General features: G+C 42.2%; 2 protein-coding genes across 4 annotated transcripts in view; both read left to right on the top strand.

The window, feature by feature from the left end:
* ACAP2 (ArfGAP with coiled-coil, ankyrin repeat and PH domains 2) overlaps nucleotides 1-19,209 on the top strand; it is a 56,161-nt gene extending 36,952 nt beyond the window's left edge. The window contains exons 11-24 of one of the 3 annotated variants that reach the window (XM_042878210.1): nucleotides 457-477; nucleotides 3,093-3,144; nucleotides 4,485-4,585; nucleotides 5,389-5,494; nucleotides 5,913-6,121; nucleotides 6,324-6,393; nucleotides 7,557-7,651; nucleotides 9,049-9,218; nucleotides 10,056-10,148; nucleotides 11,369-11,556; nucleotides 11,916-12,025; nucleotides 13,007-13,117; nucleotides 13,377-13,438; nucleotides 18,298-19,209. In XM_042878210.1, the coding sequence (XP_042734144.1) occupies nucleotides 457-477; nucleotides 3,093-3,144; nucleotides 4,485-4,585; nucleotides 5,389-5,494; nucleotides 5,913-6,121; nucleotides 6,324-6,393; nucleotides 7,557-7,651; nucleotides 9,049-9,218; nucleotides 10,056-10,148; nucleotides 11,369-11,556; nucleotides 11,916-12,025; nucleotides 13,007-13,117; nucleotides 13,377-13,438; nucleotides 18,298-18,401 (1,492 nt within the window). In that variant the 3' untranslated portion in view covers nucleotides 18,402-19,209. Of the gene's footprint in view, nucleotides 1-456; nucleotides 478-3,092; nucleotides 3,145-4,484; nucleotides 4,586-5,388; nucleotides 5,495-5,912; nucleotides 6,122-6,323; nucleotides 6,394-7,556; nucleotides 7,652-9,048; nucleotides 9,237-10,055; nucleotides 10,149-11,368; nucleotides 11,557-11,915; nucleotides 12,026-13,006; nucleotides 13,118-13,376; nucleotides 13,439-18,297 lie in introns of all 3 variants that reach the window. The other 2 variants (XM_042878209.1, XM_042878211.1) reach the window with 2 other exon arrangements.
* A 2,701-nt stretch (nucleotides 19,210-21,910) lies between these two features.
* Nucleotides 21,911-26,887, top strand: part of XXYLT1 (xyloside xylosyltransferase 1) — a 35,814-nt gene continuing 30,837 nt past the window's right edge. Inside the window, exons 1-2 of the mRNA XM_042878155.1 lie at nucleotides 21,911-22,324; nucleotides 26,358-26,505. Of these exons, the coding sequence (XP_042734089.1) occupies nucleotides 21,911-22,324; nucleotides 26,358-26,505 (562 nt within the window). The remainder of the gene's footprint in view (nucleotides 22,325-26,357; nucleotides 26,506-26,887) is intronic.

Raw genomic sequence — 26,887 nt, 5'->3', positions numbered from 1 at the left:
TTAAGATGTGGGAATCTTTACACTGTGTCTGCATGTATGTGTGTACTATGGATGCTTCAGTGGAAGCCAGATTCAGTACTGGCAAGTCTCACAGCAACCGGCATGGAGACCTGGTTTGGGAATGTGTGTATACTTAGATCATGTCTTTCAGTACACAGATTTTCTGGAGGTATCAGGAAATGAAATCAAATAGGTGGAAGACCTTTGCTTCTTAGAAATCCAGATTTAAAATGGGTCTGTGTTAAGAAATGTATGTGTGACTAAGAAAAGCATTTATGAAACAGAACATTCTGAATAATTTTTAGGTTGGATGCATTAGGTAGGTGTTTTCCTTTTTAATTCGGCTGTGTTTTCAGATCATGCTAATTCTTTGCTTATTTTGCTCATTTTGCATTTTTCATTCCTGTTCCTCCTCTCCCTTATGTTTTAATCCTACCCCGTTTTTTCACATGACAGGAAAAAGCCAGATCACATCAGGTACCAACCAGCTTCTTTTATACCTTCCCAATGTTTCTTTGGCACGCAAAATGCTCTAATTAACCCTGCATTTAATTTTGATTACTTGCAATGGATGTAAAGTGGCTCAGTCTAAGAAAATAACAGAAGGATTCTGCCTGGGATGCCAACCTGCTGCTCAACACTTGTAAAAGAATTAGTAAGATGGAGCTAGTTTTAGCTACAAAGGAATTAAAGCAACGTTTATGCGCTCAGACTTCTGAGCATATGAGATCACTGTTTTGACTTTTTCCTCTGTAGATTGATGGTTTTTCTCTCACCAACTACATTGGAAATAGAAATGTAACTTTTGAATGTTGTGCATTCTTAATCACTGTTTTATGCGAATGCTGATGGCAACCAATTAAGAAAATGGTTTCCTTTTGAAGATGAATAAGCACAATTCAATGTAACATTCAAATAATTTAACATTATTTTTCAGTAGTTCTTGTAGCTCTCAGAAATTTGAAATGCTTTTCAATTAATGGTGTTGTTTTCTATTTAAGAAACACTTCTTTTTTTGATTGCCTGGGTGAGAATGATTGGAACCATTTAGTTTCCAAACCCAAACAGCTGCATTGAAGTACTCCTATAAACTCCATGGGGCAGTGCCAACTGCTGTAAAATTTCCCCAGAAGAGTTTTTTTCTGTTTCACTGTGCTTTTTTCCTTGTGCCTTTTTACAGAAGGTCACATTTGAAGAAACTTTGGTGACTTTCAGCCTGGCAGCACGTGTTGCCCAAAGGTGCACGAATGGGAGATAGATATACCTACAAACAGATACACCCTGCAACAGCCCCTTCAGTCCATATGTTATAGCTCAAATGTTCCTGCCTGTTAATGCTGCAAGCCCCCAGCACTCTATTTGCTATAGTAGTTTTTTAGCAAATTATTTTGAATTTACAAAACATCAAAATTTTGGCCTGAATAAAATGACTGTGGTGCTGATATGTCAGAAAGGAGGCTGCCACCTTTGTTTTTTAAAGCACACAGTGAAATATATGATCACCCTCAAAAGATGGGAGCTACAAGTCATACTATGCTCTAAATTATAGATGCTGCTCAGTGAAAGTTTCTTAAGAAATAAAAATCCCCCACAGACCCCATGTCCAAATGCTTTTTGACTGAACTTGGCAAGTTCCATTAAAGACTGCATTTCCCTGATGCAGGTCACTGTTCTGCTTTATTCTGCTCCATTTTCTTAATGCAAAAGTTGACAGCTGTTCTGGTGGAAATCCAGTATTGAGAGGAGATTTTTTGTTGTTTTTAAAATGAAATACATCTGCACAGCATTTGAAAGAATACTTGTAAAAAGGTAGAATCTCATCTGTCTACTAAATATTAACTTTTCTAACAAATACTAGCTTTCCTGATTGGAATCTAACTGTCTCATATATCTTAATTTTTCCTTTTATATTTTCTTAACAATCTTTGTGTGCTTCTTTCTATGAATGGCTTGTGGTGATCAAACACTTTTATGGAGCTCTCTTGTTACTAATTTCAGTGAGCCATAGCTTGATGTTCACAAGTTTGTACTGCAGCCTATCTTGTTCTTCACAGTATTTTGTGCACTGTTGGCACTCAGACTAGTTGGCCATGCAGAAAACAGGGATGTGCAGTGTGTATAAATGGGATATTTGTGGTAACTGAGCTGCTGTGTTACAGTGAGCACAGGTTGGTATTACAAACCTGTACAAAACCGATGTATACAGACTTCACTGCAGGACTGAATTAATTTTTGCAGTATCAAATTTTTGTGCAGTTCAAAACCAGTGAGGATTGGTTCCCTTTTCTTTTGTGCATCTCCAGGAAAGCCAGAGGCAGATGGCCATGTTTGCTTCTATTTTCATATTTGCTGACCTGATAGATGCAGTTCTAGATCTGAGATGCTCAGAATTTTTTCCAAAACATGAGCTGTTCTTCCATTTGCTGTGAATTGTATCCCACCCGAGCAGAATTTGGACAAGGAAGGGGGATTTTTTTTTTCCTTTAAGTATTATCTTTTGGATTTTATTGGATGCCTCAATTTATTTTTTAATAGTTCCCTATAGAAGTAATGAGTAAGACTCTACTTAGTAGTTGCTTTGTGTTTATATGCAATATTTTCTATCTAAAATTTTAAGAAATGCCAATGTGGAGAGACCTCCATGGCGTAGCAGTAGTCTAGTTTTGTCTAAGGGCTAGGTAAGTTATTTGATAGCTCTGTTCCTGAAAATATTTCAGGAGTGAGTAGTTAAAATGTTATAATACTTTCATTATTTAAACTACCATTATTGAATTACTTGAAGTCGTAGTTTGCTGCTAAAATACAGATGTAAATGTTCTTTGAAATGAAAATGTTTTGTATCTTAGCTTTACTAATGTCATAACATGAATGTATTCGTTCAGGATTCAAATTATTTGAACCTTGCTTTCTTTTTTTGTTTTGTCTCTGCTCTCCCTTTTTTTCATGAAATACTTGTCCAAACTGACTGCAGAATTAATACCATGAATTCTTTCTCACTTACAGTCTCTCTGTAGACTGCATCATAGTATATTTCAGTCAAATAAGTACTGCGAGGTCAGTTTCATATTGTTTGGATCTCTCTGTTTGAACAGGCGCTGGTTCTCCATACAGAATAACCAACTCGTGTACCAGAAGAAATTTAAGGTAGGTATGGAAAGCTGTCTTGGCATCATAGTTTGATGTGGATGCTGGTCTTCCTCATCAGGGTGAGAGAAGCAGAGAGTTGGCATGGATGTCCTATGTGCTCTTGAACAACCTACTTCATTTTCTAAATTAGTTTTTCCCTTTGTAAAATGAGATGAACATTGTACATACAGATGTAGAGACTTGTAAGCCATGCCTTATTTGTTGTGCTTTTGTTACCTCGTTGCAGAGAAGACTCACAAGGAGCATTGAGAGCTGCTGATAACAAAAGGCTTGTATGCACTTGCTGGCAGACTGAGTGCTACGTAGTGTTCTTTGGACGAGTCCATAAGGATTTGCTCTTTCCCATTACTGGCTGGACTCACAAACCCAATTTTGCAATCATAGAGAGGAGAAAATGACGTGAAAGTATTTATTACAGATGCTACGTGCACATACCTAGTATTGAAAGTGTAAGGCAACTCAGCAGTTGATGTTTGTTGGGGCAAAGTACAATTTTTCACATCTGCTGTGACCGCAGCTGGAGCAGCTCCACCCCAAGCCCAGAAGTCAGCTTTGCCAGCTAGCGTTTGGGCAAGTGCTCCTCTGATTTACTCTTCTAGAATCAGCTTGTGCACCACATAACTGTAGCTGCTCTTTGTGGAAGAAGAAAATAAAAGTAGAGAACTGAATGGAGAAGGCAATAAGCCAATAAAGGGAAGTTTATGGTTATGCACTGTTCTTCAACAATAACAGCCCAGGTTCAGAGCTTACTGCTTGTTAACTGATATGCTATCAGATAGGATGGTCTTTTGTTTTTGTGGTTGGATAGGAGACAAGTGGTGGAATTCATGTTAGTACATTTTGGGCACTTTCTGATTGTGAATTGCAGTTGTGTTTTGATACATTTTTATATTACAAAAAGCACCTTTAAAATTGCATTATTTTAGAATGGGCACCTTTGGAGTTGAATCAAGTTTTCAGAACCACTCCGTCGTGGTTTCTGAATTTTGTACTTGGCACTTACAGCGTGGCTTATTTAGGTGTAACCTGTCTGATTTCTGTATGAGTTAATAGCACATCTTCTCAGAAAGTATCTTTGAGCTCCTTTAATGCTGTTCTTTAAGCTATGGATTATTTAGTTGATTGGATTCTAGATGGCAAGACAACCTCAAAATTCTCACAGAGTATGACCGAGCATGGAAATTGAAATAAATATTTCCTGCCAAGTGTGTCCATTGTCACTTATGTCAAATTTCATTTCTGAAGGAAAAATACATGTGAAGCGGTGAAATTAAGTGAGAAATGATTTGAGGGTATCAGCTACTTTCTTTCTTTCATCTGTCTTTCCTGTTTCCTAGGATAATCCCACAGTAGTTGTTGAAGACTTGCGGCTTTGCACGGTTAAACACTGCGAAGACATAGAAAGGCGTTTCTGTTTTGAGGTGGTTTCTCCAACAAAGTAAGGAGAAGTGATGGAGCGTGTTTATTTAAAAATGAAATGGATAAGTAACATTGTTAGATTCGGTTGCCTTGAAACGCAGGGTGAATGTGTCTCTTGGGACAAATCGAAACAGGAAAAATATCTGAGCAATTCTGATCTCTGAAACTTTGGCTGGGAGAAAGTGATGCTGTGAGAAGTATTCCTAGTATTTAATTTACTTCTGGCGTTAAAATAAACATGTGTTCCTGTGCTTTATGTATAAATGTCTTGTAGTCATGGAGCTGTTGTGGTTAGTAGTAGTAGCTGGTATTAATTATCAAGCTGCTTAGTAACCTAGGAGGTAGCTAACCAGAAACGAAGAATAAGTTTTCCTTAGACTGTCCATGTGAAAAATAGGTTTTTTTTGTTTTCCTCAGAGCTTTCAAGTCATTTTCTCTTATTTTTGCTGAATGATTTAAGGTTTCAGGGACTGATAGCTGCCCCTTGTGTAGGCAGTCATGGAGGTAAATCATCATATATGAGAATGAGAGACTTGGAATAAGAAAAAAAATATCAGAAATAAGAGATTAAGCAATTCTCTGGGTTATTTGAAGAGTCATATCCATGTTTAAGGTTACTTATAATAGTTTTGAAACCAGGAATGTGTGGGTCATAAAGTCAGCTGCCTTATTATCTGTAAATAAATGGATTTATTACATGGTGCATAATAAGCAATAAACGTATGCTGACAGCAACAAACTTTGACAAGGCTTTATGTTTGATTGAACAGCGTGTTGTTGGTTTGGCCTCTGTCTCTGAGGGCATTGTGTGGTTCTTCACAGAAGCTGCATGCTCCAAGCAGACTCAGAAAAGCTGCGGCAGGCGTGGATTAAGGCTGTTCAGACCAGTATTGCTACAGCATACAGAGAGAAAGGGGATGAATCTGAGGTGAGTTTAAAGATCGACCAAACAGCAACGACCTTTAGATCTTAAGGAGTAAAATTAGCAAGAACTGGAGAGAAGGGAACTAACAATAAAATAAAATCCATTGTTTGTCTTCCAGTGGAAATGCAATGAAATTTTGAAGGCTCCAATCGTCTAATTTGTCTTTCCTTCCTTCTTACTAGCATTGCTTTGGCCTGTATGTTTTGAAGTTTTTCTGTAGTGTCATCATAATTGGTAGGATTATTGGATACTCCACACTTCATTCTGTAATATTTCTAAAAAGCTGAAGATATTTTCCAGTTCAGTGGCTTTCTTTGGCTTTAAATGCAGAAGCCTTTTTTCTAGAGTTCTAGTGTACTGTCAGTATTTCATTATTCACAGGCTCTTCTTTAATGTAGTGTATTTTTTGTTTCTTTTTCAGAAACAGGAAAAGAAATCATCCCCTTCTACTGGAAGCCTGGAATCTGGCAGCGAGACAAAAGAGAAGTTGTTAAAGGGAGAAAGTGCTCTGCAGCGAGTGCAGTGCATTCCTGGTAATGCTGCCTGCTGCGACTGTGGCCTGGCAGATCCTCGCTGGGCCAGCATCAACCTTGGGATCACGCTGTGCATCGAGTGCTCTGGGATACACAGGTTGGTGAGCTCTTCAGAAGTATGACTGATTTAAATAGGAAATGCAGTGTTTGCCTCTTGAAGGGGACATTGAGGCAAGGTTAGAGACTCCTTTTAGTAAACAGGGTGAAAGTAACGTGCTTTATTTGCATAAACCTGTGTAAAGTGATCTGAAATAAGACAGAGGCACTGTTACAGGTTACTGTTTCTTTTTGCTGTTTAGGAGCTTAGGAGTCCACTTCTCAAAAGTAAGATCTCTGACCCTGGATTCATGGGAACCTGAACTTCTGAAGGTAGGATGTTATTTTTGAAACAGGAGTTTCTGTCTGCTACGGAGGTTATTTGTCTAAAGCCAAGGCATCTGAATGTTCATGGAGGAAGAAATTGCATTTGTACTCAGTGCATCTCTTCTGCTTTTGAGTAGAACATATTTATGATGATGTATTTGTTAACTCACATTGCTTTTTTACAACTTGCTGGATTAGCAGTCATTCTTGATACAAACGTGATACAAAGTCAGAACACTTTGTGACACTTTTAGGTGCACAAATGCAGTTTTAACTGCTAAGTTTGATCTGATACTTTCAACATATGAAAATGATACAGATAAATAGTGCAGTGGGCTGAAAAAATTCAAGTTCTATGTCAGATTAAAGCTTGAGTATTTTTGAAAATTTGAATGCCACCTGTTAGAATGAGATTTCAAACGCTTCTGGGAGACTCTTATGTGTAACTGCTACTGTGTGCTGTATGTGTGCCAGAATTCTGGCTTAAAAATGAAAGTCATATGACATTGAAATACAGGAGTAGGAGCCAATGCTCATGTGCAGTTGGATAGCTGATCACTACACTTGTTTGTAGCTCACGTTCTCGTTCTTGCATATTACCTTTCTATTCTAAAGAACAGGAAGACAGTATGAACAGGGTTGTTGTTTGACCCAAAATAATTTTAGTACTAATGTGTTGCTAATGAGGGGGTAAAAGAAAAGTACGTGCTGTGTTCACGTACAGAAGACCTTAATGTTCTACGTGGCAGTAGGAGCAAGCAGACTTTCCACTCTTGTCTTGGACAAGATGGATCAGAATGGAGTGAATTGTGTCTTGCCAGATGGCATAAGAGGAACTAACAGCAAAGCTGTTGGAAAGTAATGCTCTTGAGGCCCACAGCTGTCATTGTGATTGCAGGAAAACAAGATTCTTTATATTCATTTTCTTAATCCTATTTTGGAAGGGAATTGGACTTAACAAAACAACAGTTATTGTAATCTTACACTGTTTAGTCCCTTTGTTTGCTGATATTTCTTTATCATGAAATAAACCCATGCATATTTTTCTAAGGGAGCTCACAAAACTTAGTGAAAATACTGAGATTTAAAAATAGTCTACGATAAAACTACTAAATAAGTAGATAAAGCCATTTGCAATTGTATTTGAATGTATTTATTTTTCTTCATAGCTTATGTGTGAATTAGGAAATGATGTTATAAATAGAATATATGAAGCAAAGTTGGAAAAAGTGGGAGTAAAGAAGCCTCAGCCTGGAAGCCAAAGGTAGTAATGTGCTTCACTTTCGTTTGTTCATCCGTTCATTATAGCTATAAATTATATTAAATTAAACAACTTGTGTCATCATTTAATACCAATGCAACTGAACTTCCCCTTCTCGGTATCTGATATTTTTCATTTCCTGAGTCTTTCTTTGAATGACGCCAACTCCAGTGGTCTAATAGCTGTGCTTATTTCCTGTGTCTTGTTTCTTTCTTCTGCCTCCAGCCTGAAAAAGGTGCTGTCACTTAACTGTGTTTAACACTTTCCTCTTCTTTTCTCCATATAAGCAGTATATTCCTCCTGCTTCTCATGGGTATTCCTTTTGTTAGTCTCCTTTGGCTTCTATAACGCACTTCTTTTTCTGCTCTCACTTCCTCCTTCTGATGACAACCCTGTAACGTCCTGCTCTGCCACATCAGTGTGGGCAGGTTGGTTTTGTTTCTTGTTTGCTTTGCACCATCTCAGCCAGCTCTTGTGTAAGGTGCCCCGAAAGGAACCTGTGGTTCTGACTTTTGTTTACAGTGGCTTTGTGCTTTTCTTTCTGTTCCCTAATCCCCTGGCATGCTCTTTTCTCTCTCTTACTGCTGTCTACAATTTCTGTTTGTTAATGTGTTTGAAGATATGTCCTAACATTTTGTTCCACCATAAAGTGTAAGTCTTTTAAAACGTTTTAGTGGCTTTCCAATTCTGTGCTGCTTGCTGTCAGAGTTTCATGCAGTAGAAAACTGTGATTCCTAAGGTACTGACAATTTGGTGATGTTGTAATGTCATTAATACTGTAGGAGATTTGCTAGATATTCCTTCTAGTGATAACTGCTTTTCAGTGATTTCAGTAGCAGCACTTTAAAAGCTCTTTCATCATTTTGTCCCAGTTGGCTTGTCACCTGAACATGATACTGGGCTTCAGGAAAAAAATGCATAGCATGCATTCTGCAGCTGGTGGCTGTGTCTACCTGAGGCTTTCATTTTTGTTCTCTCATGCAGTCTTGGTGTTCCTTTAACAAATTCTTACTGAAGAATCTAAATAAGTGTGATATTAGTTGGTTATCGGCAATATAGAAAATGTACCTAAGGGATTTATATCAAGAGTTATGTACAGTAACTAATGTCTTCTACTTTGTAAAGCATCTGCCTGACAGAAAATGTACCTATGCAATCATAGCATTTTCTTTTAACTTCCTAAAATTTTCTTAAGTTTCATTCTTTTTAGGCTTATACAAAACTTCATCAAGAATCCAGAGAGAGCTGGGTAATGTGCTCTTCATCATTCTGAAAATGTCATTGAGTGTCCTATGTGCAGTGCCAAAGTGCAGTTTGATTACTGGCATTAGTATGAAGTGGATGTTCTTGTAGAAAAGATAATCTGAGCTTACTAACTCCAGGCATTTTGTATATGGCAGACAAGAGAAGGAGGCGTACATCAAAGCAAAATACGTGGAAAGAAAATTTGTAGAAAAGCAGCCTGCAGCAGCAGTGTCTCCACTTGAGTCCAGAACAAAAGTTTTACCTCAGAGTCAGGAAGAGAAAAGGCACAGTGCTCCTGAAAAATCCCTTTTGGCAGCAGAGCAAGGTGTGGCATCTCCAAGAGGTATCTACACATTTCTCTCCTTAGCTACCTTACACGTGTTCTTTTTAAAGTACTTTTAAAGCTTTTTGTATCTGCTGATTTCCTGCCCCAAGCAGAGTAGTCCTGTCAGTGGGTTGTAGCCTAGTTCAGAGGTACAGGGAAGAAAAGGCTTGTTGAGGAATGTGCATTTCTTAGGTGGGCAGTTTGTGGACTGGGGATGCTTACATTCAGAAACATATTAACCACCTTCTTTCCTCCGTATTTTCATCCTTAATTCTTGCAATAATGTTCTTTCCTGCCCTGTTCCTTCCTTACTGCCTGCTTTGTGCTTTGCTAACTTGCATGTCCCAGCGGTTGCTGTAAGTAGCGACGAGGCGAGGCGAGAGTCTCTGTTCTGTCCTGATGAACTAGATTCACTCTTCTCCTACTTTGATACCTCCTCAAAGCTACGTAGTAGTAAGTACTACAGCAATGGCATGTTCAGTATTTGCACTAGTGATCCATTGTGTGTTGTGGCCATCTCCCTGCCTTTAATCCATTGTCTCCGGGCTACTGCATTGCTTAGTGTTTTCATGAAATAATTTAAGCTTTTTTACTTATCCTGATTTTCCACCTTTATGGTAATCTTTGATACTATTGTTACGAATTTTACAGTTGAAGTGTGTGACTTCAGATTTATTTTGGTAGGTTTGTGAGAAAGATAATGAATAAGTACTTGTTAATGGGAAGGAAAAAAAATAATTCAGGACCAAGTATAAGAGCTTGCTTTATTATCATGGTGTCTGTGAAGAGTAGGTAACTTGTGATCTGCATAGTAATGTTAATTTCTCCCCAAAACAGTAAGAAGCAGTGACAGTGGGATCCAGCAGAGTGTTGATGACAGCAGAGAACACCTTGCCTCTACTATATCAGCTAACAGCTTGTATGAACCAGGTGTGTTTGGCTTTGTGTTTCAAGACAAAGATTTAATCTTTTTTTTGCCAGCACATTCCATCAAAGGCTTTAGTACTTAATGGTAAAGTTCATGTGTCTTCTATCCCAGTATGCTGAAACATTTTAATAAGGGTAATAGTTGCTTGGGTTGTCTTTCTTTCCTCCATGCTTGGTAGCAAGAATGTCATAGAATCCTCCTAAATAAGTTGAGAGAATTTTTTAGTTCGTGATATTGAGCCAGAACTTCTTTTTAGCAGAATGGAACACTGCTTCATCTTGACACAGAGATGTCTCCAGAGAGATGCACTACTCATTTCATACAGTTATGATGTTAGAGATGGAATTCCTGTTAAGTCACAGATTATAAGCTTTGTGTGTTACTTCAACATTCTTGCTTAATTTTTGTTTTCTACTTACATGGAAGTGATCATACCTTCAAACATTAATCCACATATCTAAAGCTTTTATAAACTGATAAAATTATCTATTATCAGTATCCTGGGCTGATAGAGTATAGCTTGTTAAAGCATTTAATTACAAAGCAAGCTTATACTTCTGCATCATAGCACACTTCTGAGGTACGTTTCAAGTACAGTAGTTCACAGCTGTGGTTTGTAGGCAGGCAGTATGTGCCTTAGATCTTCTGACTGCATTGTAGAAGCAGTTATGAAGTAACTCATGAAAGCTTATGTATAAAATGTCTTCCCACGCTTTAGTGTGCGTAACTGTTGTTGAGATAAAAGGATTTGGTTTACTTCAAAGGATTACAGCCCCAGCAAGTAATTTATATGTAAGAATGATATGTTTAAATGAAAACTCTCAGAACAGTATTAGCCTTGTTATATTCAGCTGTATTAAACTGTTGCAGATAGATATATTTGTATGACTACGTCTCAGCAGGAAATTAGTTTAATTCATATCTTGTTTGAGACCAGTCAAGCTTCGTATAGTTATTATTTTTTCTTTTAGCAATTACATGGGATAGGTAGGTTGAAGGATATTCACAAATGCCAGTAACATGAAGAGAAGGCTTTCTGGGCAGAATTCTGAAGTGTCCATGTTCGAGTGCTGGAATAAGCTAAAGGCATGTGTGAAGATGTCTGGTAGAATGGGGCACCAATGCAGACCTTTCTGTGAAGTCTGATCCACCTTATGCCAAAGATGTACCTTGCAGAAACAGGGATTACAAACAAGCTTTTTCTTTTAAAAACTTCTTTCAGAAGGAGAGAAGCAAGAATCTTCCGTGTTCTATGACTCCAGACAGCTTAATCCAGGATTGCATCTTTATCAAGCTGCCTTTGAGAAGAATCTTCCAGATATGGCAGAAGCATTGGCCCATGGAGCTGAAGTAAATTGGGTCAATATGGAAGAAAACAAAGCAACTCCACTCATTCAGGCAGTGCGAGGGGTATGTGATCTACAGCAGAGTGATGTGGGAGGAGGGGAGGGGGAATAATAGGGACATTTCTGTCACTGCTTCTTTCAAACTACTTGCTTTGCTCATGAATGATAATGTGATCCTGAAATCGTCTTTACAGAGTTCTTTCAAAGTTATTTCTGAACTATTTTTCCCCGGTATTATGGTTGGTTACTTTTTTGTTGTTGTTTTTCTTGGTTGTTACACAACCTGGTAGTGTGCAGTAATGATATGGAAGCAATCCCTTTAGTTTCCTTTACCATAACACTCAGTGGTAACAAGGCAGGATGGTTTTTACTCTGATTCTGGAGATCTGGTGCTAAATTGTTTCTTTTGCTCTTCTTCCATAGGGTTCACTGGTTACTTGTGAATTCCTGCTGCAGAATGGTGCCAATGTGAACATCAGGGACATGAAAGGAAGAGGACCCCTACACCACGCCACAGTTCTAGGACACACGGGGTACCTCTCTGTTCCAGAATTTGACAGTAGTCACTGGTTACTGCCTTTATTAATGCAAAGCTTCTTCACTTCCCCCACACTCAAACATTTTAATTTATTTCAGATCATAGAGTTTTTTCCTTTAAACTTTTGTGATGAGAGCACTTAAAACATTATTTCCCCACTCATCTCCTAGCAGAACACATGCCTGTAAACATTTCAGTCCGTGTTGGAAAAATGTGTGTTTGAGAATACTTTTGAAACAATGTTCATGAAATGCAAGAAAGAGAAATAGTGGTGAGTGTGGACCAGAGCTGTTTCTGGTTCATCTCACACAGGTATTTCATGTTGAAATGAAATGTACTACATCACATTTTCAATCTTGGAATCAGGGCTTTAAACTGCAGCCTTGTACCAGCTTAATTCAAATGAGGACATAATCTGTTTTGTGGCACCCGTCCTCTTTGCATACATGAATTCTGAATAGAGTGAAGTTGACAGCTTGAGAGAGTTTAAGGTCTAAGCTTAGCCATCATGCCCTGCTTGTGTAGGTGATCTACGTACACGTGTGCATACGTACAGGCATGTAGATGAAAAATGAGGACAGCTTCTACTTGGTAAAACATGCATCTGTGCCTACGGATTCTGTACTGTATTAATTTATCCTGCTCAGTATTTCTCTTCTGTCATAGCAAAAGGGATGAAGTTTTATGGTTCTGTAACCTCGGATGACACAGGAAGGAAAAGGATTACCTTCTGAAGGGTTCAACTCATAGCTGCATTAGCATGATTTGGCAGTTTCAATACTGTTCAGAACTTTTCAGAAAGCTAGCTAAAAGCTTTGCTTAACTATCTGTTAATATCTTATTATAGGTGAACAGTGGTATTCGAGAGGCTTTTGGTGATTTAAGTAAAATACATTGCATCCTGTTTGGTTTTGTATATTAGCTTTTTTTCCTTTATTGTGATGGAAATTAATTATTGAATTATATCTCTAAACAGGCAAGTGTGTTTATTCCTAAAACGAGGAGCAAACCAGCATGCTACTGATGAAGATGGGAAAGATCCACTGAGTATAGCTGTAGAGGCTGCAAATGCAGATATTGTAACATTGTAAGTTCTGTGTTCTAATTAGGTGTCTGAGCTTTTCATACTGCTTCTATTTTAAAATACATGTTATATCAAAATTACATGTCAAAATACATGTTATGTCAAATATACATAAAAACAGGGAGAGCAAAATAAAGCTGAGTGCACTGGACATAGGTGACCTTGCTATGAGGTTCAAGGGCACGCTGTAGGTCTTGGAATGGCAGCCTTTTTGCTCTGCTTTCAAAGTGACATTGTTCTTTTTCTGTTTCCCACATCGCAGGTTGCGCTTAGCAAGGATGAATGAAGAAATGCGTGAATCAGAAGGGCTCTATGGACAGCCAGGTCAATACTCTACTAATAACCATACTGAGATGCAGTACAAGAAATGCATTCAGGAATTTATCAGTTTACAGCTAGATTCTTAGGGTCTGAAGAAAATTTAAGATAACTTGGTACAGTGTTTTTTTTAGACAGTATTTACACGTTAAAGCTTCATTATGGTGCAGCTTTGTCAGATTAGTTAGGAGACCTAAAAAAGAGTGTTTAAAGCACATAGTTATGGTAGTTTGTTAGTAAACTCTTACCAATCTTTTTTGCTGCTGGTTGTTCGGTTTTCTCCTACTGACATTTCTCTGAAACTGATGTAATGTTAGGATTTATCTGACACTGAGTGGCAGCCTTATAGGCCAGGTTGCTCAGAGACACTTGAGAAGTTCATCTTAGTACAAGATGCCATTCTTCTTCCTTTAGAATGGACTTTTTTTTTTTCTTAATTTTTTTTTAAGAGAGAAAAATTCTACGCCACTGTAAAAATGTGTATCAAATATTTCAAAATATCTCCAGACAATTCTGAAAGTATTATTTCTTCCTTTTAAAAAATATTTTTAGTTAATATCTTGAACAAGACGGTAATTCTTAATTATGTATTTTTGTATGCATAGTATCTCACCATTCGATTTTTTAAAGAAGTGTATGCATCAGGCATTTGAGTTCACTCATACCAGAAAATAACATTATTTAAGGAGCATGTGCAACTTATTCTCAGGCATTCTGTCCCAGTTTATAACGTGTTCTGATATGACATGTATGCAAGCCATTTCCTCTGTTACAATATGCTTCCATAGGAACCTAATTTATTTTCATGCAAATATCAATAATGAATGTATGGTTAATTGTCAGGTTATTCAAGGCAATCATAAAAATATGCTATCCCAGGCAGTAGTGAAAGAAAAACCTTTTTAAGGCTGAGTGCCTGGTAATGTTGGCTCACTGCCCATCAAGCCTTCATAGTTGTCTCTGATTCATAAGGACTGTGTGCTTTTGCCTCAGTTTGGAGCTGGGATGTACACAAGGGGCCGTGTTGAATGTCCAGTGTCCCAGATGGATGGTATCAAATGAACAGAACTTCCATATTTTGTAAAGCTTCTCCTGAAGAATGATTGTGTTACAAATTTATCTTTAAACTCCTAGGAAATTCAAATTAAAACAATGGAAGTATTGAAGATCACTCAGAGACTTATATGCTCTCTCTGGAGGAGCAACAAATAAATCAGAAATAAGTACTCAATTATGAGCATAATATGGAAGAATCTTCCACCCAAAATGCAGCAGTGAAAGGATCTATTGCCTGTTTGCTCATGTTCAATTTGAGGCTGTTTTGTGATATAATGCATGCTACTTCACTGCCAGGCTGGAGATAACAACTACTGGAGTAGTTCTGATTTTCCTAGTTCTTGTTTTAAGTGTTAAAAATCATAACTACTGGTTTCAAATAGTGAAATGCATTTGTTTTAGGGGAGGTGATAACTTTGATTCAAAAGTTATGCTTTAGGTCATAAACGAACACTCTGCATCACTTAATTGACATGAAAAAATCTAAAACTGTTATAAAACAGAAAATATATTTCTGTAGTTTGTACTAAAGCCTAAGTTGGTTCCTAAATATTATAAGGCTTGCTTTGACTGAATTTGTAAGAAATTCTGTCACATGAAAGTATGAATGTCCACGTCTTTAAACTGAAGATGAGGGGAGTCTGTTTTCCCTGTTATATTGTTTAAAAGTGGTCTAGACAGATTCCTCAAGTAAGTAGAGAAAATAAGAAGCTTGGTACATCTTTTATCAAAGATACCTGGGCCTTTTTAACAGTTACAGTAGAACCTGGAGACTGCAGCCAATGCAATCCGCACCAGACATTTTTTGTGTAGACAATCTCTGATAACTGTAAAGGGGCAAGATTGATCATGGAAAGTGGAGCCAGCACAAGGCATAAAGCTTTATGCCAGCACAAAGCATAAAGCTTGCCCCGAATCAGAGGGAGGGTAGCATTAGAGTAGCTGTAATAACTCTGACCAGGAGCTGTACAGGGCAGCGTCCCGGCCAGAAGATCTGACTGTCTCTGGATTCAGCATTTCTTTACTTGCTGAAGTCTCCTAGAAAGCTGAATAAGTATTTGGGTGTTCTAAATGTTAACGTCTGCTAGCCTGCTAGGATTGTGAAACTGTGCAAGTGTGAGCACAAAGCCCCTTTCTGCTGTTAGAATAGAGTAGTTCAGTTGGAAGGGACCTTCCAGAATCATCTAGTTGAATCGTTCTGATGGATGTTCCCCTTGCTTGGCCATAGACAAAGCAGGTCTTTTTCACTGCACAGACATGCTTAAGTATCTGCGCTACGCTTATTTCAGAACTCCTCTTTTCCTAAATTGTGTTTCTAAAAGATAAGGATTTTCGAGGCAGTTGTACATTTGCTGGGAGATATGTATATATGGGATATATGTATCTCATATATGGGATATGCATATGGTATGTGGGAGGGTAAACATCAATGCAAGAGTTTGTCATCACAACGAAGCAGGCTGTGTATTCCTCTGCTTCAGTAATGCAATTGATAAGCAATTACCAACGTAGCTGATAGTGCCAGCGTTTCTGATTTTAATATACTTGGCTGGTTTGAGCTACGTAGGGAACTCTGTGTTGCTTTGCAAGGTATGGTTGGTCTTCCAGAATAATATTCTTAGAGTGGGAACTAGCTGAAATGAGCCAAATGAGCTTGGCTCATTTCTGGTGGTGGAAGCCATACACACCATCGTACTGATTCTCATATGATACTTGAGTGCTCATCTTCTGGTGCTGCAGTATGTCTGCTAACTATTTGATATTAGAACTGCTACTCTTTCTTCCTGTCTTTTCTTGAATGTATCATGTGTGCCTTTTAATTTATTCTAGTGTTAAATGGTAAAGCAGTGTTTCAGTATTTTTGTACATAAAATCTGCACTTTAGTGAAAACATTGCTTGGAAAGAGGATTTCCAGAATTAAACTTTAAAGTAAGATTTTAAAAGAATAAGGTTTACAGCATTAAATATTTTAATGCAGCATATGAACTAAAGGGGCACTTTACTCTATTTTTGTATGTAATAGTTTTGTTATGTAATATAGTAAAAATCAGAGCCACAACGATTCTTACAAAAATAGCTTTTTTCTTTCAAGTTTATTTAAGAGAACTAAATATGGCAACTTGAACTGCAGTAGTAGTTCACAAATGGAACCCGTGTCTGTATTAAAAGTCTCATTTCTTGGATCATACTAGTTTGATTCTGATTTGTGCTCCTCAAACCTAGTCTTGGGATGGATCTTGCAACTTCTTCCGTTCTGTGCTTATTCTCCATTGCAAGCAGTTACCAGAAACTTGTGGTAAAGTGTTGTGTGCCTGTTTCATCTCTAGAATGTACTTGAAACTAAACCTGAAAACCAAAAGAGATTTCACTAGAATGAAAGCTTCCTAGCAGAGTAGTGCAGAATTTCTTTGTCCCTTAAAGCCTGCACAGAATTGTCACTACACTTCTGTATGACCCCACGTACCGTGTGAAGTATCTGCAGAAGGTCAGTTATCTCTTCTGAGAGCGTTTTCAAGTGAATGCAGCCTCATCTCCAATACTTGAAATGTAGAATGGTTCTGATATTGGAAACGTGCACTAAAAAGATGGAAAACAGAGCAGTGTAACTTCTCGCACAATAAACCCTTTTTAAAACTGTCCTTTTGAAAGGAGAGGTGGAATTGTGATTTGTGTGCAGTCCTGTTGCTGGGGGAGGGCAGGGGAAAAGGAGGGGCTGAGAATCACATTCAACCTACGTGATAACAGATATTGTTAGGTTGATTTCTTTGTCGTGTTTTAATCAAGTCGTCAGCAGGGAGCAGTGATGCTGGGATCTTGTCCCATGCGGTCATCTGCTGTGGGAAGACAGGAAAATCTGGATGGCTGAATATTTCCTGCCTGGGCTGAATGCTTTACGCATGTAGTTCCCTTTGAAGTCAGTGGGGTGGGGTTAATGTTTTAAAACTCAAGCAGAACTCAAGGCCTAAAATGTTGCAGCAGATGGAAAACAAGCCACTTCAAAATGGTAGAAGAATGACCTGGCAATGACTCAAGGAGTAATTTCTCTTGAATGTGATTTTCTAGTTTGGAGAGAGATGGGGAGACAGAGCAGGTGCAAATCACTGCCTTGCCTTATTCTGGAATAGAGCTGTTCTTGTTGTCAGGTTGTTCTTAAACATAAAGGGTGAAGATAAGAAACACTGGAAAATGTTTAAGGAAGGTATTGTTACCCTTAGAGATAAACCTAGAGGATATAATAGATGTCCAGTGATGCAGTAAAAATTTATACTTGCATAAGTAGTAGTTGAAAAGCTTTTACAAGCAACAACTAATTACTTAGGATTGCTTTTTATGGTATTGCTTGCTAATTGTTTCTTTCATGGGGAGTTCTGTCTGGCTGTTAGACTTCTGGCCTCTGTTTCCCAGCAGAGCTTCATTTACGCCGTAATTCTGACTTCCTGAGCAGAGTCTTGGTTAACACGTCCTGTCAAAAATGACTTTTGTTCTTTGATAGCTAATGAACATTTTTTGTTTTACATTGCTTTAAAATGCTTGCACTTTTCCTTTCTAACTCTGGACTTTCCTCTGTGCGGCTGCCTTTGAGGTACTATTGCAGGTATAGTTTGGCTTTGTTTAATTTGCTTCTACAGAACGTGCATGCAATAAACAGTCTCAGAGTTCACATCAGCATCATTCCATCTATAAGCAGTCCTTACCCCATTAATATGTTTTTACAGTGATCGGTAACATGGTAGGGCATTTGTGTAGTGATGGGTGATGTTTCAAACATCTGTGATAATGAACTGTTTCCTTTCTTCTCTTCTTTTAGGAGATGAAATTTATCAGGACATTTTTCGTGACTTTTCTCAAATGGCATCAAATAATCCAGAGAAGCTAAACCGTTTCCAGCAGTCAGATTCCCAGAAGCCTTAAGTGTCAAGAAGGAAAAGAATCTGCTCCTTACAGTGCAAGTCGTCTTTACGTTAAGAGAATGAATTATCTGTGTTTTGTTAGCTTGGATAAAATGACCACTCTAAATGTAGCTGTAGATTGCGGTAGCTGAGGAATTGTATACAAGTTTTTATGTTGTACAGTACATATACCTCAGCAGCTGAAAAATATGTATATTATTAAAAAAAAAAGGAATACCTGCTAGCTCAGTATAGAAATAGTACCTGTTAGCAAGTACCACGTTCATCTGTGAGTCGTGTGTGAAGTTAGCAGAGCACAGCTGTGTGTGTTGTAGATGGTGACCGAGGGTTCGGATCCGCTTTGCTCGTCGGTATCCTCTGCTGTCACCTGTCTCACTGTTGCCATAAAGATGCACCTCTGACAAGAAGGTCTAGGCTGCATTTTCTTGGACTGTTTGGAAGGGAAATCAGGTAATGACTTGCTGAATCGTCCTTCTGCCTGTGGGTCTGTAACGTACAGCATTCTCTTGTTCCTGTGCTGAAGCTGGTTAGAGGCAGGCTGTTAATAACAAGGTGTGGGAGCTTTTCTCTTTTTCAAGCTCTTTGGCAGTGGAAGCTTTAACACCAGGCTGGCCTTTATGCTGGTGACTGCAGGTCAGTCACAGTAGGTGTATATCCCGAAGGACCAAATTTCTAACAGTAGTTTATGTTTTCCTTTTTTCTTTTTATTGCCCTTTCTAAAATTAAGACTTGCTGTGAAGGAAGTAACTTTTAAATGAGCACTTGGAACCTTTCATGAGGAAAAATAAATGTAATCCTGCTGGACATTATCTGGGTTTTGTCAGTATTTTGATATCTGGACATGAAAATTGAGACATTAAAGTAAAAAATGGAAAGCTGAAAGTGTTGTGCAGAACAATCATGCAAAGGCTGTTTGTCACCTCTGCTGTTCTCACTGCTAGCCCTAAGCTGTGTATATAAAACTCCATACTGTAATACAGCCATCCTAAATTCAGGTCACTCAAGCATGGTGTAATATACACATCTTTGCAGATTTTATTTACGTGTCTAAGCTAACATTTGCAGAAGGAAGTCTAGGAATTTTGCTGCACGTTCTTGCAAAGTAACAAATGAGTGCAGTCTGCAGCTGTATTGAAGGCAGCAACACAAATTGCTTGTTTCAGTCAGCTCCACTCTGCTAATGTGCATGCATAAATGGTGTCTGTAGGTATGTGCTCGTGTGTCAGGTTAGGTAGTGCCTAGATCATCCTCACCTGAAGCCATAAGGCACTCAGTGCAGTTCTTTATGCTGTGTTTGCCCCAAGGAAAACTCGAGGAGAATTGTTAGTTACATCCTTGTGTTTCTTGTCGTTCTGTTAGCTGCAGCACTATGCTGGCCTTCTGTATATGTAGGAAAAGAATGGGGTTTTTCCAAGTTGCTTAATAACCAAAATCAGGCAAAGAATTTTTGTAGGTTATGGTAAAGTTAAACTTTTTAGCACGTTAATAATTAACAAAGCTTTTCACATATATATTATTTTGCAGAAAATGTATAGCCATGCATTTAATCTGAATGATTCTTGATGCAAAGTTGATAACATCTGAAAAGTGAGCAGTAAGTTTTCCAAGCAAAAGAATCTTAAAAGGTTTTTGCTTCATGTGTGGTGTAATTATGTTAGGAAAAGCAGATTCTGTCCACTTCAAGGGTGAGTTTAGTTGAATAATAAGCAACTTAATAGAAATTACTGCTTATAGATGATTCATAACCTTTTTAAATAATTGTCTATGAAATGCTGATGTACTTTCTAATCTGTATTTAACAGCGGTGGATGTTTAGTTAGTAGATTTTAGAGGAAGTTAAATGCCCCGTGTACAGACGGACCATGTAAGATACAGCTATGTATGGAGTACACTTTACACATAGATTTCTTTTTTCTAAAGATGTGTGTCCTCTGCTGCCTACAGGACAGGCAGTGTGCAGTGTGATTGCTTGTAAAGCAAAGCTCCCTACAGCTTAGTGGCATAATCTGTCTCACTCCTTGCTGCTGAGACACCCAATCCACAAGGGTATCTTCCTTCCCAGCCACAAAAATCTGTCAAACTTTGCAGGATAATTTCCTGTCAACAAAAGCTTCTTCCCGTAGCTCTGCAGATCAGTGTGCATTCTGACTCTGGAAAGCAGTATCAGACTGTTCATGCTGATGAGCGAGGAACATAGCTGATCTTTAGGTCAGATGACTCTTTCAGGAGATTGGAAGTTTCAGTGGATCAGGGATTAGGTGCAGCACTTGTGATCCCGCAGCCTTGTTCCCTGTTCTTTTTAGGTACACTAGGAAGTCACTTTCAAGGTCAGGTGCAATACATATGTTAAGGTCTTGCTCATCAGCAAAAATGAATGTGTCATTAAGCTGCATGCAATGCAGTGAGGGTGTCCCAGCAGATGCTGGCAGGCTCAGTGCTCCAGGGCCTCTGCCTTGGAGGATTCAGCCCTCAGTAAGAGAAAGCATGATTAATTCCTGTGCTCAGATATAGATTTCCTTGAGTTCTGGATTGAGTGCTGATGTTCTGTTCAGTAATTCTAGGAAACTTTTATTTTTATAACAATATAAATCTGAGCAGAACTTCAGTGGTAGGCAGTAGGGTTCCCCTGCTGGTTAGCACGTTGTACCTTATACCAGATAATGGAAAACTTCAATTTCAGTTCATGTTTCTCCTCTAAGAATGAGCACGTATTCTGATGCATCTTAATTTCAGAAGTATAATTTCCTTATGTTGCACGTGAAGATGGTATCTGTGGTGTCTCCTATTGTTTTGACTGTTCATAAGGTTTCATGTTTTGTTAATGTTGGTACAATGCATGTAAACAAACTTATAAATCCTCTTTCTGCATAATGCTACTGAATGGTATTAGACATACTGGGCTGTGCTCCCTTAACTTCGGGTGAAGGCGGTGGGTTGCAGACATCCTGCCTGCTTCTGCAGGCTGCCCAACTGCAGCCTGAGCGCATTTCGCTTGCTGGTTGATGTGTTGGAAGCCTTCAGCCTCCTCCCTGTTGGCGCCTAACCCAAGTGCTTGCTGGCATTGGGGTGGGCTCTGCCCCCTCATTTCAGAGGCTTTGGCTTGTAGCCTTCCGGGCTTCAATGCCACGTGTCATCCCTTAGCTGCGTTATAATCCTGTATTAGCGCCGCTTTTTTCACTCCCTGGAGTTGTGTGTTTGATCCATTTATATGCAGAGCTGAAGTAGTTTCAGAAAATGCAACCTGACCTTCCACACGTCAGCACCCCCCCTAGGAAAGGAGGATTCCCCTGCCTTGCAGCGACGTCGGTACGCGTTACCTGAATTACTGCTCTACCACGGATAACTTTGCATCACCCAAGGAAAAAGGAGAGAGGGGGAATCAGCTCAGCAGGGCCGCGACGTCCGCGCCGCGCTTTGTTCGCAGTCGTTCCGCGCCCCCGGCAGGCGCCGCCTCCCAGCGCGGGGCGGGGCGGGGCCGCAGCATGGCGGCGCACGGCGGGTAGCGGCGGGATGGGCTGGGCGCGCTCGCAGCCGTGCGCGCTGGCGCTGGCGGCGGCCCTGGCCGTGTGCGCCTTCTACTACCTGGGCGGCGGCGGGGAGACCTTCTCCAGCGCCACCCGCCGCCTCCGCGCCACGCGGGCCGCCGCGCCGCCCGCCACGCCGCCCGGCCCGGCCCGCCGCGAGAGGACGGCGGCAGGAGGAGAGGCGGGCCGGGCGCTGCACCTCCTGATGATGTTCACCAAGGTGGAGCGCAGCCCGGCGCTGCGCGGTAAGGGCCAGGCCGCGCTGCGCTCCCTGCTGCGCCACGGACGGCTGCGCCGCGGGGACGGGCTGCACCTCCACCTCGTCACCGACAGCGCCAGCAGAGACGTCGGCGAGGAGCTGCTGCGGGACGCCATGCGCGGCGCCGCCTTCCGCTACCAGGTGCGGCGGGGGGAGGGAAGGCGGGGGAGGGGAGGGGCGGCCGGGTCCCCGCCCCGTTCCCGGGCTCGGTGCGTGCCCGGCCCGCTGCAGCCGGGTGCCTGCCGGGCGTGCGCTGCTCGGAGCCCTGCGGCACTAACGGAGCGCGTCCTTCAATGTTAGCCGGACTGCTGGAAGAGCCGGGGCTGTGTCCGCAGATGGAACCTCGGTGGTGTTCGTACCAAGTATTCCTCGGTAAATAATCCCGTCTCCTCACAGCGCTCGGTCAGGTGCTTAGCGCTGCGGTACGCTCGCTGTGGCCGGCAGCAGGCTGCGGTCCGTTGCCCGGCTGTAAGCGGGAGCTGCTGGCACGGACAGCCTCCATGTCAGCTCCTACACGTGCAGCGGTGCCCTCGGTGCCAGCAGCTCCCGGGGCGCTCGCAGTGGCAAGCTGGCAGAAAATAGCAGCACAGACACAAGGGTAGCTTGCAGCTCTCGTGCTGCTGCAATTCTGAAGAAGGCGGACTCTCAGTGCAGTCTTCTGGTGGCTCCAGCAGTAACCGTCTCTGCCCTGAGGCCTCTCCTGGCTTCCCTCAGGTGCTCGCAGGGCGCTTTCCTGGTCTTTATGCAGCTTTCCCAGAGCAGGTGCAGAGCTGAGGACTGCTGAGTGCCTGGAAAGCAGCTGGAGCCACAGGGCAGGGCTGCTGAGCCCCAAGCTGTGCTTCTACTTCATGTGGAGCACTGGGGTTTTGGAGCTGTCTTTGCCCGGCTCTCCCAGCAGAGGTGGGATCAGATAGAATCTCTGCTAGAGTGAAGGAATCAGAGAACCTTCCCCTGGGGAAGGTATCGGGTCAGCTCTCATCACTCCCTGGGCACATTTGCAACTTCAGGCACTTACAAAGATCTCTGGAGAGTGCAAAAGCAGGCTGTAGCCTCCCCATGGTGTGCAGACAGCAGTGTGCACGGAACAGTATCCGCACAGGACTCTGTGCTGCACTGAGGGGTGGCCTCAGCTGTCCCAGATCCTCAGAGCACGATGGTACGGTGTCACAGGGCCTGCGATCTGAATTGCCTCGGGAGCACCGGCTGCATGCAGATGTGTCCCAGATGCGAGCCGTGCCAGCAGATGGAGCCAGAGCTCCACAGCACAGCGCTGCATGGAGCAATGAGCGGCAAGCGAGCAGCATTGCTGCACAAAGGGCTCGCAGCCTGCCTGCCTGGGCTCTGCCAGCAGCATTGGCCTGTGCTATGCCCTGTGCACCCCAAGCAGCACCTGCCCTCAATGTTTGCTACACTCAGTGACTTGTTTAGGTGGTTCCCTCCATAGGTACCACGCAGTGCCAACACATGCCCTTCTCAAGCTAATTTTTAGAGCCCTCTCCTGGGACCGCTGCTTTTCTGTCTATGCAATTCAGTGGCATGAGATCTGGACGTTTGCAGCTGCCTCTGGACACAGAGCAGAGGTGTCCTGCAGCCACCAGCAGCTGCTCTAGAAGGAGGCTGGAGCCCCACGGCACAGTCCTGAGGGCTGGCTTTCAGGAAGCCTCGCTCTGGTTTCTACAAGTCAGCGCTTCTCACTTGGGCAGGCCCAGCCCTGTGTTCACAGCTCCATCCCCTCTGTCAGCCACCTCGGTGAGGGCCTGTGGGAACCACAGTGGGGCTGTGGGGGAAGCCTGAGCTCTCCTCCTCCTCTGTGGGTCTGGCACACACCACCAAGCTGCCGTCACCCTGTTCTTATGGGATTGCTGCAAAGGTACCCGCACCAGAAGGAGGGAAGCAAAAAGAGAAACTGAGTGTATGGCAGTTGTTTACTGGTGAACCAATTGAAGAGGTCCTTTCTCGGTGTGAGATGTGTTTATAAAATGTGTTTGTGTAGGAAACCCATAGGAAACCCACAGAACTTAGTTTTCTTGATGTCCTCAGTGAACTCACTCAGATTTAGCTACAGGGGTTTACTGAAAGCTGCTCCACAAATAAATAGTGAAGCACAAAATTAGTAACAGATAAACAGGCTGTGCTCAAGTGAGAGGAGAGGAGAGCCATCTACAGTGCTGCGGAAGGAAGATTCCTTGTGTCAGGAGTTTGCTTTGCAGAAATGCCTCACCAAAGGATGGGCAAGAGGAACACATTTTCCACTGTTTTCTGTGGAAGCAGAGGGAAGACACATTGCTGTGTCTGGAGTTCCAGGGGTGCTTTTCCCACAGTGCTTGTCCCTTGGTGCTTGGCACTCCTCTGCTCCTTTCAGAGGTGATTAGAATTGGGTTGAACTCGCTTTTTTCACCTCTGCTGTGCTGTTTGTCATCTCCTCAGTTGGGAGAAGATTGAAGCCTGGCAGCTTCCATGGGGAGCCAGCACATGGTGCTGCAGCTGTGCTGCTGTGCTGTGTGTTTCTGCAGCGATCCCAGTGCTGCTGCTGAGGAAACAGCTGGTTTCCTGTGCCATGGCACTGTGTCCTGGGTGAGATGCTCCTGGTAACTGAGCTGTGATCAGGGCAACAATTTCAGCAATAAAGTGTGGAAGGACAAAGCTCTGGGCAGCTTCCTGCTGCTGCACCAGCCTGTTGGTATCAGAGCATCCCCTGCTGCGTCCCATGCACAGCACAGCTGCCACACCAGCTTAGGCTGCAGTGGTTGATTTTGAGGAATTGAAATAAAAGAAAAAAGCAATACTCTAACCTGTGTATTTACACGTATAGTGCACTCTTCCTAGCTTTTAGCAGATGAAGTTTTATTAGGGAAGAGGAGCGAAACCATAGAATCATTGAATAGTTTAGTTTGGAAGGGAGCTGTGTGGATCATGGGTCTGGTGCGGCCAGCTAGGAGAAGTATCTCAGCATCCCTCAACAGAAATAAAACGCCGGTGCTGTGTTGTGTCCTCACTGGTGTTCAGTTCCTGCTGGAATTTTCCTGCTTTCTCCTGCCTGAAGAAGGCAGCATGACCTCAGGTCTCTAACTCAGAGTTGCTGAACTCTCTAATCTGCACCACGGTCATGTCCCTTGGGTCTGTTCGTTACACTGGAAGTTCCTCCAGTTATCTGGTGTGATTCAGTGACCTGCATCATTCTATGTGTGTAATAATGAGCATCAACCCGCACGAAAGTTCCCATTCATCTGAGTTGGGCTGAAATTAATTATAAGCTTGTAAAATTTCGTTAGCTGACAGTTTATTTACAGTTGATCCTGGTTGGAGCAGATGTGGTTTGCCTCACCGCTGAGCTTTCAAGTGACTCCTGAAAACTAAGTGCAGTGGGCTGCTGAGGTGTTTGGTTTGGTTCTGTTTTAGAAGTTGGTCTGTATTCTGTCGAGTGTGCTAACACAACACAGGCTGTAATAGAATGCCAGGGGTCCGTGTGCCCTGGGGTCCTGGTTCTGGCCGTAGCAGTGCTACCCGCCTGGCTCCAGCATGGCACAGGGCACCCAGTCCCTTGGCTGCTTGTCACAGCACGGGGGAGCTCCCACTAGAAGAGATGTTCAGCTCTGCAGTAACTGCTCAATGTCCGGATTTTTCCCAGCTTGCCGTGTCCTGCCCTCCTGTCCCTCCCAGCCCCAATGGAGACGTGCTGTGCAGCTTTCTTCACTGCTGGGCTGAGGTTCAGGAAATCCGGGCTCGGTTCCTGGCCGTGTCACAGCCTGCCTTTGTGGCAGAGAGCAAGTCTCGGTCCTCAGGGTGCGTGACGTGGGCTGGCTTGCCTCAGAGCTGCAGGATGCCAGAGCCTGGGGTGAGCTGTCACCTCCCTGATTGACTCCATATGGAGGCCAGATACGTGGTTACATTTCTGCGGAGTCAGCAGCTGGGACCAGAGGCTGCGAGAAGATATCAGTCAAACATTTGATGGAGCCTCTCCATGCCTTTCTCACATTTACGGCGTGGCCATAAAAATCCTCCCCTCCTGTCCTTGCTGCACCTAGCTGCCTGCTGAGGCAGGTGTGCACGTTGTGCAGCTGGAACAGCAGTGAGCTGCACTGGGGCTTTGCAGCCTCCCACCTGTGTGCTGAGCTGAGGCTGCTGGGGGTGGCTGGGGCTCATGGCTGAGCGGTGCTTCTGCTGTCTCTCTTAGGTAATAATCCACGATGTCAGCGAGCTGACTGAGAAGCTGTTTCCAATCGTTGAAGCCATGCAGAAACACTTCAGTGCTGGATCAGGAACCTACTACAGCGACTCGATTTTCTTCTTGTCTGTCGCAATGCATCGGATCATGCCCAAAGGTAAGCCCCAGCTGAGCTGCAGGCACTGCCTGTACGTGTGTGCTATGTGAAATGCAGAGTTAACAGGCATCTATGAAAAGAGGCTAAGTCACTGGGTGATGGCAGGAGGTTTCTGTGCCATACAGCAGGCTAGTGCTGCCCTCACACCTCAAAGTGTTAGAGAAGGCAGGACTGGAGCTGACCTGGCCACATGCAGCTGTGTATTTGTATGTGTGTTTTTACAACCTCCCTTCCCCTTGGCGTGTCAGCAGGAAGAGGTGCCACGTGCTGCAGCACAGTGAGGGTGCTGCCTGCCTGCCAGTGTCAGCTGTGCGGTTACTGCGCGCACCTTCCCTTCCTGTGGCTTTGATGAGCTCTTAGGAGGCTTTGCTGGTTAACAGCC

This window comes from Lagopus leucura, unplaced genomic scaffold (assembly GCF_019238085.1).
Source record: "Lagopus leucura isolate 7727_CA_CO unplaced genomic scaffold, USGS_WTPT01 Super-Scaffold_100021, whole genome shotgun sequence".
Taxonomy (NCBI): domain Eukaryota; kingdom Metazoa; phylum Chordata; class Aves; order Galliformes; family Phasianidae; genus Lagopus; species Lagopus leucura.
This window is presented reverse-complemented; position numbering and strand designations above follow the sequence as displayed.